General features: G+C 43.4%; 1 protein-coding gene across 1 annotated transcript in view; it reads right to left on the bottom strand.

Moving 5' to 3' along the window:
• The window catches only part of TSEN2 (tRNA splicing endonuclease subunit 2), a 72900-nt gene that overhangs the window by 19639 nt on the left and 37090 nt on the right, over nucleotides 1–16171 (bottom strand). Inside the window, exons 6-9 of the mRNA XM_073592353.1 lie at nucleotides 11228–11299; nucleotides 8119–8169; nucleotides 4782–4920; nucleotides 4607–4643 (exon numbers count right to left, since the gene is read on the bottom strand). Of these exons, the coding sequence (XP_073448454.1) occupies nucleotides 4607–4643; nucleotides 4782–4920; nucleotides 8119–8169; nucleotides 11228–11299 (299 nt within the window). The remainder of the gene's footprint in view (nucleotides 1–4606; nucleotides 4644–4781; nucleotides 4921–8118; nucleotides 8170–11227; nucleotides 11300–16171) is intronic.

Consider the following 16171-nt stretch of genomic DNA (forward strand, 5'->3'; position numbering starts at 1 on the left):
GATTTCAATGCTGCCTGTCCTTTCCTAGGACCTTCAGGCAACACGAACAAAAGGTCTGTTTTTCGAATCTGAGCAGTCGCCTTCAAATAGATCTTGACTGCTCTCACTACATCCAAAGAGTGTAGTGACTTTCCTTCCTTAGAACAGGGTTCTGGAAAAAATGAAGGTAAAATAATATCCTGGTTTAGGTGAAAAACTGAAACCACCTTTGGCAGAAAGTTAGGATGAGGATGCAATACTAATCCATCCTTGTGAACGATTAAATATGGCTCTTTACAAGAAAGAGATGCCAACTTCTTTAGAAGAAATGGCTACCTGAAAAACTAGCTTCCTTGTCAAAAGGACCAAAGGAATATGTTGTATCGGCTCAAAAGGCTGTTTCTGTAATGCCGACAGAACTAAATTCAAGTTCCAAGGGTTCAGGGGTGCCCTAACCGGTGGATTAAGCCACGTTACCCCCTGTATAAAGCTTCGGATCAAAGAATGCTAAGCAAGCGGACGCTGAAACAATACTGATAAGGCCGAGACCTGGCCCTTGATAGTACTCAAGGCCAGTTTCATTTCTAGCCCCATTTGCAGAAAGGCAAGAATTCTACCTATGACATACTTTCTAGGATGCCAACCCCTGGATTCACACCAAAAAACATATGCCTTCCAGACTCTATAATAAATGACTCTGGAAGCTGGCTTCCTTGCATTAATCAAGCTAGGTATCACTGAGCCTGAAAGCCCACAATTTCTTAGAATGTGGGTTTCAATAGCCAAACCGTTAAATTTAGTGTTTGTAAAGTAGGATGAAACACTGTACCTGCGATAGCAGGTCTGGACGTGGTGGCAAGGGCCATGGGGCCCCTACCACCATCTTTACTATTTCTGCATACCAAGATCTTCTGGGCTATGCTGGGGCCACAAGAACTACCGACTTCCTTTCTCGCTTAATCCTGCGAAGAAGTCGAGGTAGCAACAGAATAGGAGGGAATGCATGAATCAGCGAGAACTAATCCCACAGGGTCACCAACGCATCTGTTCTGCATGTGAGTGGATCGCTTGTTCTTGACACAAAGTTGTAGACTTTGTTGTTGAACCTGGACGCAAACAGATCTACATCCGGGATCCCCCATCTTTGGCATATAGCCAGGAAGATGTTGGGGTGAAAAGACCATTCCCCCGGGAACAATAAATAGTCTGCCTGCCAGTTCTCTACCCCTGGAATCGGCACATGTTTTTCTGCCCAGGTTAGGATATGGTATACCTCTTCCTGGGCTGCCTGACTTCTGGTGCCCCCATCCTTGGTGATTGATATAAGCCACTGCTGTGGCATTGATGGATTGAATCCTGACAGGAGAATTCTGCAACCTGAATATCCAGGCCCTTAGGGTAGACGCGCTGCCCGAATTTCTAGAATGTTGATGGGCAAGGTCCTTACGGTTCTGGACCATTTCCCTTGGACAGATGATTCTTCCAGGACTGCTCTCCAACCTGAAAGGCTGGCATCTGTTGTCACCACTTTCCAGGTAAACGGTAAGAAGGATTTCTCCTTCTGCAGATTCTCGGATACCCTCCACCAACGGAGGCTCTGGCACACTTTTGGCGACAAACGCATTGGAAAATCTAGTGCCTGAATCTTCTTGTTCCAGGCCGATAGGATACTGTTTTGCAGCAGTCTCAAATGAAACTGAGCATAGGGAACTGCTTTGAATGAAGCCATCATCTTCCCCAACAACCTCATACAAAGACGAATGGAAGGACTCTTCTTTGCCCTGACCCCTTGGACCAGCTCCTTTATGGCGCTGATCTTTGCCTGGGGTAAAAACGCCTTCTTCTGGGCTGTATCTATGACCAGACCCAAGTACTCTAACCTTCTTACTGGCTTTAAAGAAGATTTCTCTAGGTTGATGACCTAGAGAAGATTCTACGCATATGTACCTACCCAAGCATAAGGCGAGAGGTTTGAAAAATAGAATCTCTGATTGCATCAATTGCAAAGCACAAAGCTGCTGGCAGCTCAGCTAATTCCTGGGCCTGCTGTTCAGGGAACACCTTGAGCACCTGTTTCAAGTGGTCTCTTATAGATTTGCATACCCCAATTGCTGCCACTGCAGGTTGAGCCACTGAACCTGCCAGGGAGAAAATGTTTTTTAACAGGAATTCCAATTTTTTATCAGTTGGATCCCTAAGCATTTGCGCATTGTCAACCGGACAAGTCAAACTTTTATTCACTTTTATTTTCCTCCATAGGATAAAGTGTTGAAAACTTCTTAGGAGGAAAAAAGTGCTTATCTGGGTGATTCCACTCAGAATACATGAGCTTTTCTAGTAATGAATGGACAGGAAAGGCATGCAAGGCTTGCGGGGGCATTAGTGTACCCAAACAAGAAGTGGGCTCTTCAACCGACTCCGTTAAGAGTAGCTTAAATGTGGCCAGGACCATTTCACTAAGATAATGCACCAGCAAGTTCTCAGCACGTGAAGCTGAAGAAGTTCCTTCCCCACTTGATTCCTCAGAAGAGGAATCATCAGCCTGTTCACGGTCCCCTGAGAGGATTCATCTTCCCCCTCCCACAGTTCCTCCGTTTGGGGATCCTGGGTGGTAGAAGGGGACCTAATACGTTTTCTTCCACTCTGTGAAAACGTGATTAAAGCCACTAATCTTTCCTCTAAGCCATTCTAAGCTGAGGAGAAAACCTGCTCCGTTATACAGACAGGGGCTGAAGTGTCGGAAGCAACTACAGCGCCTGATGACCCTGATGGCTCACTCTGACCAGCCTCCTTAGTACGGGATAGTGTTGCAGAGGGAGGGTCCTTAGGACCTGAGGGCGACCCCTTTGTGTCTTTGGTCTTTTCAGCATTTGAACCACCTCCTCTGGTCATAGTGCCGAGCACAAACGCAGAGGTACCACCAAAAAATGCACCCACTGCTGAGCAATAGTCCAGCAACTGCCGCTGCTATTAAGCTCAGCCTGATGCTTAAAGTAAATGTGCCTGGGAATGCCTGTGTCACTCACATGCCGCCCGTCCACTCTGTGTCCCTCCTAGCTGTATGCACCTGAAAAAAGGTGCATTGTATAGCTATGCAGCCCGCGTTGAGGGTGCTAAATCGCGCCAACGCCGCTAAGGCCCGCCCTCTTCCTTAAACCACCCATTGCGCCCCCCCTCATCTATTTTAAAATAGAGCATTTTCCTACATGAGCACGCTCTGATCCTGACCGGACCTCATGGAGGAGGGCTGGGGGAGGAGGAGAGCTGCCCATGGGAACCTGAAGGTGCCATATAACCCATAAAGTTATTACTGTGGCTCTGTGTCCCGTGATGTACAATAAAGAAATTATAGTTAGGGGTATTAGATTAAAGGGGTCTGAGCACAAATGCACACCACACTTTTCACATACTTATTTGTAAATAATTTTGAAAAACGTTTATCATTAGTGTCATTGTAACCAGACTATCTATCGGATTTATAATGCAATGGGGTGAATACATCAGAGGTCTTCTTTCCTTTTATATATACACACCATAAAATACTGTAGATGAGGTGACTGTATTCACACAACACAATTGCAATGTTTTTAAAATGATGTTATACACTAAATAAATACATAATTATAAATTATTTTTGAATTGTCAGTTTGAATGGAAGTTGCTTCAAAGTCCCCCTTTTTATGAGTTTTGTTAGTACAAACTATTTTGAAGGTTATGTTTAGGTAATCTAAGCACAAGAGTATTAACTATTTTCTTTACAGGGAAAGTTTGTATTCAGGGTTTGATTTTAGCAACCAAGTCAAATTAATATTTTGCCTGAAATTCCATTTTACATTTTTTAATTCTTTAAAACAGCAAAGTACCAAGCCTCCAGAGATCCCGAATTTTCCTATACAAAGTGCAGAGATACATTTTTGCATGATATACGCTTACTCATAAATCTATCATGAGTATTCTGTAAAACATGTCATGGCACTTTCTAGATGAATACTGCTGCACAGTGTTTTTACATTAATAACAACTCTCTAAATTCCAGCTCTCCCATGGCTTTTGGACTTTTTTGTAACTGATTATTGCAGCCAGGCAGGCTGTAGTCCGGTGGTAATCCAGAAGGGAGTGTGTCAGACTTCTGCCTGCAGAAGCAGAGGTTTCCCTTTAAATTTCTAAAGTTTTTAGAAATATGATGTGAATTTTAAATTAGGTTTTGTTGGAATCAAAATCTAGAGGAATATATCCTTTCAAGTATAAATAATTGGTATTATTTGAAAAAAACTGTGGGGTTGATTTACTAAAGGCAACTAGATTTTGCACTTTGCAAGTGCAGTTGCACTAATTTTCCCCAGAGCTTAGTAAAAATGGTAAACTCCACTTTGTAAAGAATACCCAGTCAGGTGCAAGGAAAAAAAATAAAAAAAAAAATAAATGCATTTTTGCTTGCACATGATTGGATGATGGAAATCAACAGAGCTTTGCCACATTTACTAAGCTCTGGTGAAAATGAGTGGAATTGCACTTGCAGGGTGCACAGTCTATTTGCTTTTAGTAAATCCACCCGTGACGGGAAGTAAACTCTATATAGCAGGTTCTAAGCCAAGGCAATAGCCACATATATTTTTCAGTTACCAACCTTGCGTGGTAGAAGGGTGGGCCTTTTCGATATAGCACTAGAAAACATAAAAAATAAAAAATATCAATAAATAAGGTTTTTGTTTGTGATACATGTATAACAATTGTCTGGCAGCTGCCAAAACTGAAATATTAGTTTTGAGTAGACTTAGTAGTTAATCTCAGTGATAACTTACATAGGTCAGTCCCGTATTTCAGTCCCACTTTGGGCACCCAGCCTTTGCTTCGGAAGTGGTGGTATGCCATATAACCTGTCTGGAAGTTCTGCTGTGCTTCACAGAAAATTTCCCAGAGTTTCTGTATGGTTAAAGGTTCCTAAAAGGAATTGATGGTCTGCAATTATTAACCAAGTAATGCAGTTTATTACCAATTACTTTACCAGGTCAACAATCAAAATACCTGGCATTCACACATTGTACCTTAAAAATGGACAGACTATGGATATCAAACTATTTACATATTCTTAACAAGCAATAATAGAGCTTTAAAACATATTATTGACCCTCTAGTTGTTTGTAATGTGAAGTTATTCATTCTTAAAGATCACAACAAAGACTCTACAGCAGTCTTACTCAACCTTTTTACCCTTGAGGAACCCAAACTCAATTTTTCAGGTCTCAGGGAACCCTTACTAAAATCAATTTATTGGCAGTTCGTGAGAAAAAAGCCCCTTACATTTGTGGCCATTAAGGGTGAGCTCAGGCGTATTCGCAACTCCACGTGTCCTCGACCACCAGGAAGCTGACACTCTGCAGCGCTAATCACAGGCAGTGAAACATTTCCCGATCCGCGGCTGCACAGATCAGGAAATGTCTCACTGCCTGTGATTAGCGCTGTGGTGTGTCAGCTTCCTGGCGGGCGCGGGCACGTGGAGTTGCAAACACACCTGAGCTCATCCTTAGTGGCCATTAGGAAGAATGTGCCTTACACTGGTGTTCAGTAGGAAGAATGTTGACCTTAAAAATGGAGGCAAGAATGGTGGCAAGAACTCCCCCCATACAGACAGCCATCATTGGTGTTATGCTGATAGTTTGCCATGTGCGGTTGACCCTGAAACTATGAAGGCGTCATCAAACTGAAGGTGATTTGACACAGCCCAAGCAACCTTTAACCACTTAAGGACTGTCCCACGTACATTTACTGCAGCAGGGCGACCCTTAAGTACAAAATCCTGTACCTGTACGGGATTCTCATGCTTGGCTCTGGGGCGCGCTGTGGTCGCTATGCCTGCTGGCCACCCGCGATCGCACCCTGGAAAGAGAGAAGGATGGTCTGCCTATGTAAACAAGGCAGATCGTCCTTCTGTCAGACAGGAAGAGAGACATCTGTGATTCTTGCTAATCAGGAGCACAGATGTCTCTCTTCCTCGAGTGCATCCGTTCCCAACACAGTAAGAAAACACTGAGTTACAGTTAACCCTTTGATTGCCTCTGATGTTGTTAACCCCTTCCCTGCCAGTGTAATTTATACAGTGTCAGTGCATTTTTAGCACTGATCACTGTATTGGTGTCACTGGTCCCCAAAAAGTGTCAGATTTGTCCACCGCAATCCCGCTAAAAATCGCTGCCATTACTAGGAAAAACAAAAAAAAAAATAAAAAGTCCCTAAATCTATCCCATAGTTTGTAGACGCTATAACTTTTGCGCAAACCAATCTATATATGCTTTTTGGGATTTTTTTTTTACCAAAAATATGTAGCAGAATACAAATTAGCCTTAATTGATGAGGAAATTAGATTTTTTAATTTTTTTATTGAGAATGTTTTATAGCAGGAAGTAAAAAAATATTGTTTTTTTTTTTCAAAATAGTCTGTCTTTTTGTTTATAGCAAAAAAAATAAAAAAAAAATCGCAGAGGTGATCAAATACCACCAAAAGAAAGCTCTATTTGTGGGAAAAAAAGGACATCAATTTTATTTGGGTACAACGGCACACGACCGCTCAATTGTCAGTTAAAGCAACGCAGTGCCGAATCGCAAAAAATGGCCTGGCCAGGAAAGGGGTCAAACCTTCCGGAGCTGAAGTGGTTAAAGGAACCCTGGTTGAGAATGGTTGCTCACAGTCATGTTTCACTGACTGGCTCAGTGTCAAAATCAGCACTTCGAAAGATTTTAATACTTATGCTGGAACTCTGAAAATGTAATTGCTCCACAATGCTTGAAAACACAGACATGACTAAGGGTTTGTTTGAAAATGTTTTAATTGCTTAGGATATCTAAATGATTTAGTAAGCATGATCTGAGCACAGATTCACTTTAAGTACTACTTAAACACAGGGAACCATATTTTTAAAGACAGCATCCTTAACATTGGGGTCCTGTCCCTAACAGCTGAAGTTGTCAGTCCTGTCCCCAGTGCACAGCGGAAAAACAGGGAGTTGGACCCTCTGTTGACTACCTGCAGTGAATAATAAATATCCTGACAAAAAGCCTCTCTCCCTCTCTTGAAACTGAATATTGGGAAAGGTGAGAATGACCGTCTTACATAAATGCAGGTCAGGCAGCGGTGTGCCTAAGCGGGATTCCTTGCATACAGAAATGTGTTTTACGGTCTAACAAATTTTAATTTTTTATCACAACCTTAACGTGGTTGTAAAGCGTATACATGTTTTACCTTGAAGTGTACTAAAGGCAAAAACATTTTTTTAAATTAAAATAATAAACATGTTATACTCACCTGCTCTGTGCAATGGTTTTGCACAGAGCAGCCCCGATCCTCCTCTTTTGGGGTTCTCTGCTGGTAATCTTGGCTCCTCCTCTTCTCTAAGTGCCCCCACAGGAAGCCACCTGCGTGCGCGCTCCTAAGCCGTGTGTGTCTATGGAGCCCGAGCCTCATAGACACACACACACAATGTGGCCCTGCCCCCCCCCCCCGTTCTCCTCAGCATTTGATTGACAGAGTCTCTGTGTGAAGAGGAAGAGATGTAGCTGTGCACAGCACTGGATCATTTTAGGACTCAGGTAAGCATTTAAGGAGGTAGGGGAGGATAGGAAGCTGTAAAAATTTTTTTTTTTTAACTTTAGTGCAGGGAATGCATTAATGTAAAAAATGTTTTGGATTGAGAACCACTTTAACGCATTCCCTGCATTAAGGTAAATTTTTTTTTATGTATCAGTATGCCCCCCCCTATACTTGCTCGAGTCTTCACTTGATCTAGTGCTGTGCCCATCTGCAGCAGCTGTCTTATCTCCACGCTCTCACAGGCTTTGCTGAGGCAGCCATTGGCTCCCACTTCTGTCAGTCAAATCCTGTGAGGAGGGAGTGGGGCCGAGCCATGCTGTCTGTCTCTGAATGCAGGCAGCACGGCTCAGGGATTGAGCTTGCAGATGTGCCACCATGGGAAGCAGCTTCCTATTGTGGCACACCGAGAAAGGGAAGAAGCCAGAAGCACCGTGCAATTCCAATGCACAGAGCAGGAAAGTATAACATGTTTGTTATTTAGAAAAAAATCCTTTACAATCACTTTAACCATCTCGTTAATAAGAGAAACAGAATAATAAAACAATAGTGGTTACCTTTTTATAAGAGACTGACAGACAGCCCAGGGCATACACCAAAAAGAAAGCCTGAGGAAAGAAGAAATAAAACATATGAAGTATTTTGTTTAACGCCAAACCTTTTATGACACAGTATTCTGTGCTGTTATAACAAGCCCTAAGCCGAATTCTGACCAGAAACCCAAGAAGAACAACAAAGGTTCCCCTAAGAATATTAATTTGGACCTGTGTAGAGGAGGCTTATGTTCGTGTTAAAAATAATGTACAAATTGAACAGCGCTATAGCCGCACCAGGTACAAATATAAATAGGCCCCTTGTCGCACGGATGGACCGATTGGTTCCGCCTGTCAGTTTTTCAGACAGACCCATCCCATCAGACCATGCTTTGCTCTCTATGGAGTGGCAGATGTCAATGGACATGTGTTGAAATCCTATCCTATCCGCTAAAAACAGAGAGATGGGGATCCGTCCCCCATTCGTCTGGGGGATCGAATAACAGTCGGATGAAAACGGACAGGCGGTTCATTTACATCTGACCACCCACAGAGGAAAGTGGGCTATATCATCCGCCTGCTCAGTGGGGATCAGTGGACATATTGCCCAGTGAGTAGGCGGATCCGCTTCTGAAGTCTGTCCGTCTGAAAGGGGCCCAACATCCAAGAGCACTGAAAACCAAAATGCGATAATCAAAAGTTCAAAGATATGAATTTTAATGTATCTTTCAAAATGATTTGTGTGTGTACACCCAGTGAGAAAACAATCCTCCACCTGATGGTAAACAAACTCTTAAGCCCCGGACACACGGGCCGAATGTCATGAGACATTGGCTAGTTAAAAAAAAAGCGGCCGACGTTTGGCCCATGTGTATGGCACCCTGTCCGACAGAAGCTGGCTTCTCTCGGACGAGCATGCTGGAAAGCCAGCAGCCGACCAGCTCCCGATCAGCACTCTCTGTCAATGACGGAGAGCACTAACAGGAGTGTTCTGGCAGGGGGCCGCCCCCCCTGTCAGAATACAACAGCTCAGCGGGAGAGATCGCTGTACTTACTTCAGATAGTTAAAGCGGTGTTCCGCCCAAAAACATACTTGCCCACACATACTACAGCTGCCGGCTTTTAACAATAGGACACTTACCTGTCCTGGAGTCCAGTGATGTCGGCACTGCATCTGATGTTTCCATCTGCTGTCGGGTGCTGCCGCCGCCATTGCGGGTGAGGGTACCCGGCAGTGTAGCCTTATGGCTTCACGCCAGGAACCCTACTGCGTTTGCGCGATGCCCCGCACCTCTCTTCTACTGGCCCGGCGACAGGGAGGAGGAGAGAGCCCCGCGGTGATGTCACAGGCCGCGGCTCGGACTCCCGGAAGTGGGAACAGGATACCAAAGACAGGTATCCTCTCCTCCCTCCCCCCCCCCCCCCCCCCAAAAGGTGCCAAATGTGGCACTGGAGGGGGAGAGGAGGCAAATGAGTGGAAATTCCACTTTTGGGTGGAACTCCGCTTTAACTTGCAGTTTGTACCCGGCTTTATAGAAGGTCAAAAGCACAAAAGACATGGATACAATATTTCCAGCATGAGGGTGAAATCTTATGATGAAATCCTCAGATCATGGCTTCACAGTATATGTCTTCTTTTTATAGTTGTCCCATTTGACTGAATTTGAACGAAAGTGGCAAATAGATTGTTCACTTTGCAATTGCACTTTACAAGGCGAATTTTCCCAAGAACTTTGTGAATGAGGTGACGCTCTGCTAAGTTCCATCACCCAACCATGTGCAAGAAAAATGCAGTTTTTTCCCTTTCACCTTGTTTGCCGTTTTTTGCAAAGTGATGCTTCACCACATTCATTAGGCTTTGTGGAAAATTCCCTTTCAGAGTGCAACTTCACTTGCAAAGTGATCACTGCATTTGCTTTTAGTAAATAAGCCACATTGTATCCATAACCTCTGCAACTTTGACCTTCGATAACCAATATCTCACTGGGTGTATGAACAATAAAGCATGTGGAAAGATACATGAAGATGCACCACTTTGAACTTGAATGATTATTACATTTTGTTTTTCATCAATCTTGGATGTTGGGACTTTTATTCACAAACCCTTTTATTTTAATATATTGATCATTGAATATATATATTTGTATCAGGTGTAAAGACAGTCCTGTTCAATTTGTACATTAGTCTTTTCTGGGAAGTTATTATGATACATTTTGAAGCAGCAGCTTACTTCATATTTTCATTTTTTTTATTGTATTGATGGTTTATATGGTATAAACATGTGGTGGTCAACTTTCTTGATACAGAGGGACTCAACATAAAAAGGCTGCACATAAAATATGCGCGAATATGCAGCGTCAGAGACAGCAGAAACGCAACAGGATATAGTCAAAGACTATAAGCATGGTACAAGAGATGGTCAGAGACTGTGGGCAGGATACAAGAGATGGTCAAGCTGATATGATACAGAGCTCACAGCAGCCGCGTAACTTAGTAAAGGAAATAGTTAGTCTGGGCCAGCTTGGCCCAAACTATTTAAAGTGAAAGAAAATCAGCAGTTTGGCTTCAAACATCAAACCCAAAAAGGTAAATCATGTTAATATTACATCATATACCATATTAGGAATCTTTTTATTAGTGCTGTCTATACCCCAATACAACAGGAAACAGATGAAAATCTCTCCAAAGTAAGGGGAAATTCCAACTCTTAACAGCTGTCACCTGAACAAGTGTCCCAATCAGAATATATCATGTTGGAATTCCTATCACTTCCTTTTCTGTGACAAAGAGCTTAGGTCCCCCTGTGGGGACACAACAAGAAAAAGCTGGCAGATTTTCTAAATCTTCCTTGTTCTATCCAAAACGAAAAAAATAAGTGATACATAAAAGGTGCAATCCCATAGGGAGAGCGAGTAGATGTATAAAGCCCTACTATTCTTAATAGGGATCACTGTATTGTGACTGTACTTTACTCTTCCAGGTAGCTAAAAGAAGGATGTTAGGATCACATGATTCTATACAAAGGAATATGGGAGATGAAGGCTTCACAAGGAAAGGTTCCTGATAGACCCCTCTTCCACAGAAAATGTCTTTCAAAAATCTCTTACTATAATTTTACTGCTTGGACTATTACCTCTTCACGGCTGAGCTGTAAATATTCAAACATTTGGAATGGATTTCTCCGGCAAACAAGCTTGTGTGTCTCCTAGAAGGATAAGAATATGGTAAGATAAATACAAGAAATTAAAAATAGCTCTTCAACTTTTAATTTAGCCTGGAATAGAGGCAACTTGAACTGGAAGGTAATATAATAACAACGTAAGGGCTAAAAGTTGTGGGTTTGTTCACAGCAACCAGATTCCAGTGAAGTTTGGAAATTAAAGCACCTCCCCACTGTACCACAAATTCAGGGCCTGTGCCGACAGGCTTTAGGCTTGTGATGATGGAAAATTCAGCATGCTTTCAGTTAAAGCAGGACTAAACCCTCCTAACCCTTTCAGCCATGGAAGCTGCCATCTTAGCTTCAGTTGGATCTGCAACTGCCATGGTGCTGCACATGTGATCAGTTGTGACTCCAGCTATTTGATGGTTTGACAGGTTGGTTGAGAGCAAAAGCAAATGTGACAGTTAGCATTCACAGCATGTCTGGCAGGTAACAATTTTTTGAAACCTTTAAATTAATGGGATTAGTTCCGCTTTAAATTCCACTTTCAAGAATCATTCTCAGAGGATTCAGAGCTTATTAACAGTTCACTGACAGGATATTTTGACCTCCTTTTACACTATATCAACCTTCTCCAAGCTGCTTTTTCATTTCTATTGACTTGTTTGGGTAGAGAGGCCTGTTGAAGAAAGCCCTTAAAAGTGTTTGTTAACCCAAAAAAAAAAAAATTAAATCCTGTTCCCATAACGCATGTTACACAGCACAAAGCTTGTGCTGTGTCATTTGGCCCCCTGTAACACCTGAAATACCTGGCTGATCCTGCCACTTTCTGCCCTCCCCTCCCTGCGTTGACTCCGGTCCATCAGGGCTGCAGAGCTCTGACAGTGGAGTCAACATACGTGTCTCCATCATCCGCAGCCTGCTCTGTGTCTCCTGTGTGCTCTCCCTCCTCTTCTCTCCCCTCCCCTCTCTGAGTGTCAGCTCCCCGCAGGGGCGGATCCGGGGGGGGGGCAACGGGGCAGTTGACCCCTCCTAGAAATGCGGGTGTGTCAGAGAGCCGACGGGCGGTTCCGTAAGTGACAGAGCCGGCGAGCGGCTCCGTAAGTGAAGGAACGGCTCCATAGGTGACAGACTGAGCCGGCGAGCGGCTCCGTAAGTGAAAGAGCCGCCGGGCGGCTCCATAGGTGACAGACTGAGCCGGCGAGCGGCTCCGTAAGTGAAAGAGCCGCCGGGCAGCTCCATAGGTGAGAAAGCCGCCGGGCAGCTCCATAGGTGAGAGAGCCGCCGGGCGGCTCCGCAGGATAGAGACAGCGGGCTGGCCCGGCGGCTCAGTTGGTGAGATGTGCCAGCGCCGCTCGATGTGTGAGCGGGCTGCTGGCCAATCAGGGAGCCGGCCGGCGGGGGAGCAGAGAGATGACATCATCTCTCACCGCCCGGCGCCCGCTCTGCATCCCTGCAGTTCCCCCCTCACAATGCAGGCAGCTGCGGCAGCAGAGAGATTACATCATCTCTGCTGCCTGTCTCTGGGACACAAGAGACCACCTTAGCAGGTGGCAAGTGACAATCTTCATCTGGTGACAGGCGACCTGGCAAGTGACAATCCGCAACATGTATAGCAAAAGGGAGATCCTAGTACTGAAGTACCTAGTATACAGGGTGACTCTGTAGGTACTTTAAAGGTCACTTGTGCCAACGTCCCCGATAATGTATTAGAAGCATCAAAGGACTAAAAAATGGGACTTTTAAGGCACAACTATAATGGACTACAAAAGATATGTAAAAAAGTTGGATTTTATTAATAACATACAAAGAACATAGGGAGTGGACATGGACATTTAAAAAAACAAATCAGATATAGGCATACAACACATGTAGTAACACCATTGAGGATCCTATCCTGCAGTCTCCTAAATATTTCTATATACTCTTAACAATACATTCAATTCCAGATGAAAAAAAAAGGGTAGACTTCCCCTAAGGAGTTTAAGATTGAGGGAGCACTGCAGGTCTGGTATTCCAAAGTGGTGTATTCTCCAATTGCTCTACATGTTTCACGTTGACAAAGAACGCTTCTTCAGGAGCTAGAGTTTCTATTAAAAAATACATACAAAGAAAAACATATATCAAAATCACAAAAAAAATTTTGGAGGTTGTTCTCAGTAAGTATACTGTAGGAAAAGTGCAAGTAACCACTTTATTAGAGAAGATAGAGAAATCCAACCCCTAGTGGCGAGGCATGGCAAAGGCCCTATGAAAGATTAAAGTCTCAGATGGAAGGACAGCACAGACCAGCGGTCCAGGACAGCCAATACAAAGGGAATCTATAGAAACATTTGATATCATAACTAAAATTAATAATTACAATTGGGCAGATGAGTGGGTAAGCAAGGGGTGACGGTAGTGCATGGTCAACGAATTAGATACTTGAACGCAGGACTAAAGAAAAAAGAGGGAAAGAGCATACATACAAACAGGGGAGGGAGGGGGGGAAAGGGGAAAAAAGGTCTCCATCTGAGACCTTAATCTTTCATAGGGCCCTTGCCATGCCTCGCCACTAGGGGTTGGATTTCTCTATCTTCTCTAATAAAGTGGTTACTTGCACTTTTCCTACAGTATACTTACTGAGAACAACCTCCAAAATTTTTTTTGTGACTTTGATATATGTTTTTCTTTGTATGTATTTTTTAATAGAAACTCTAGCTCCTGAAGAAGCGTTCTTTGTCAACGTGAAACATGTAGAGCAATTGGAGAATACACCACTTTGGAATACCAGACCTGCAGTGCTCCCTCAATCTTAAACTCCTTAGGGGAAGTCTACCCTTTTTTTTCATCTGGAATTGAATGTATTGTTAAGAGTATATAGAAATATTTAGGAGACTGCAGGATAGGATCCTCAATGGTGTTACTACATGTGTTGTATGCCTATATCTGATTTGTTTTTTTAAATGTCCATGTCCACTCCCTATGTTCTTTGTATGTTATCAATAAAATCCAACTTTTTTACATATCTTTTGTAGTCCATTATAGTTGTGCCTTAAAAGTCAAATTTTTTAGTCCTTTGATGCTTCTAATCCGCAACATGTGGCAGGTGACGTGGCAAGTGACAACCTGCATCTGGTGACAGGCGACGTGGCAAGTGACAATCCGCAACATGTGGCAGGCGACGTGGCAAGTGACAATCCGCAACATGTGGCAGGCGACGTGGCAAGTGACAATCTGCATAAGGTGACGTGGCAAGTGACACACTCGGGGCTCCCACTGATTCTGCATTATGGCGAGTTAAACTATTTAATTTTTTATAACAATGTAATAATAGTAATAATGCGCTTCAATCATCCTGACACCATAACAACCATGGTGCCGTGATAATTGAAGCGCCAACACCAGCCATTTCCCCGATAGATGTACCCCAAAAAAATATATTTTCTGGCAGTGCCCCTCCCGAGACTAGACTCTGGATCCGCCCCTGGCTCCCCGATCCTTAACTCCTGCTCTAAAAAAAAAAGTTTGTATTTTCTATAGTTCCCTCTGATATAGAATAGTAAGCTCCCCAGTGTATGTCATTTCTAAAAAAAAAAAAAAAGCGGGATAATAGCTTACTTCAGAGCGTTGCTCGGCGCTTATGTGACTGCCCACCAATCTCCTCCTCTCTCCTCGGCTGATGTCAGCAGGGATTTCCCAGTACCTCCTCCTGCAGCTATCACATGGAGACAGGAGACCAGCGGGCAGTCAGCTGAGCGGCGCTCTGAAGTAAGCTGTTATACAGCATATTTTTAGAAATTACATGCACTGCAGAGCTTACTGTTATATAACAGGGGGAACTATAGAAATTTTTTTTACCTTAACAAACACTTTAAGCTTGGTACACATATCAACAGAAACCGGACGACATTCAGCCAGTGTTTACAACAGCCTGTCTGGCTTTTTTCAGCATAAACAGTTCTTTCCTTTAGAGCAGTAAGGATGTGGAACTCCCTGCCACAGTTGGTGGTGTCAGTGAATAGTGTAGATAAATTCAAATAACTTTTAGATGTGTTTCTTAGCAAATATAACGTACAGCGATATTGAAAAAATGAGACATGGATGTCCAGTAGAGGTGCACATCTTTATTGGTCTCACGATTCGATTAGGATTATCCAGTCAAAGTTTCGATTTTGCGATGCATCACAATTAATGCCCATGGTTTTCATCAAAAAGTTAAAGCAGTCAGAAGAACTCCATTTTTTATTTTATCTGCTCTTAAAAAAAAAAAGGGCACTCCCTGCAAGTAACAAAGTCGGAACACAGCAGACAACAGTATTTATTTAGAACAGTAAATACTAAAAATGGCACAGCCCCCTTTACATTACACAGCCACCCTTTACATTCCACAGACCCCATTTACATGACACAATCCCCCTTTACATTACACAGCCCCCCGTTTACATTCCACAGTCCCCCTGTGCTCCCAGGAGACCCCCAGTCTCCTGGGACAGCCCTGCCAGCGTACGCTAAAGTAAAAAAAAAATCACTGCCAGTTCCTCTGTTTCATGGATGCATCCTACCCTGTGTAAGGGTTAATGTAAACCGATGCCTGTAAATATCTTATTATCTCCGATCTTTCATGGCCGGTCACAAAACCTCTGGCCAATTTCCTCCCCCATTTAAGGGCTACAACCAGAAGAGAAGGGTACGCTGGCAGGGCTAACACAGGAGAGGCAGGGGGCGCCAAGATGACGTCATCCGTGCAATCGATGCAGCCATTCTCCATTCTCTGCATCAATGCAGAATCGTTTGAGGCTGAATCGTGATGCATCAATTCTGCGATTATTTTCAACAGCCCTAATGTCCGGTGTCTTTATTCAACCTTACCAACTATATAAAAACTCTAGTTGTGCTTTATTGAAATTCCCTTGGCAGGTAGACACAAAGTTG

The sequence above is a fragment of the Aquarana catesbeiana genome, linkage group LG07 (assembly GCF_042186555.1).
Source record: "Aquarana catesbeiana isolate 2022-GZ linkage group LG07, ASM4218655v1, whole genome shotgun sequence".
Lineage (NCBI taxonomy): Eukaryota > Metazoa > Chordata > Amphibia > Anura > Ranidae > Aquarana > Aquarana catesbeiana.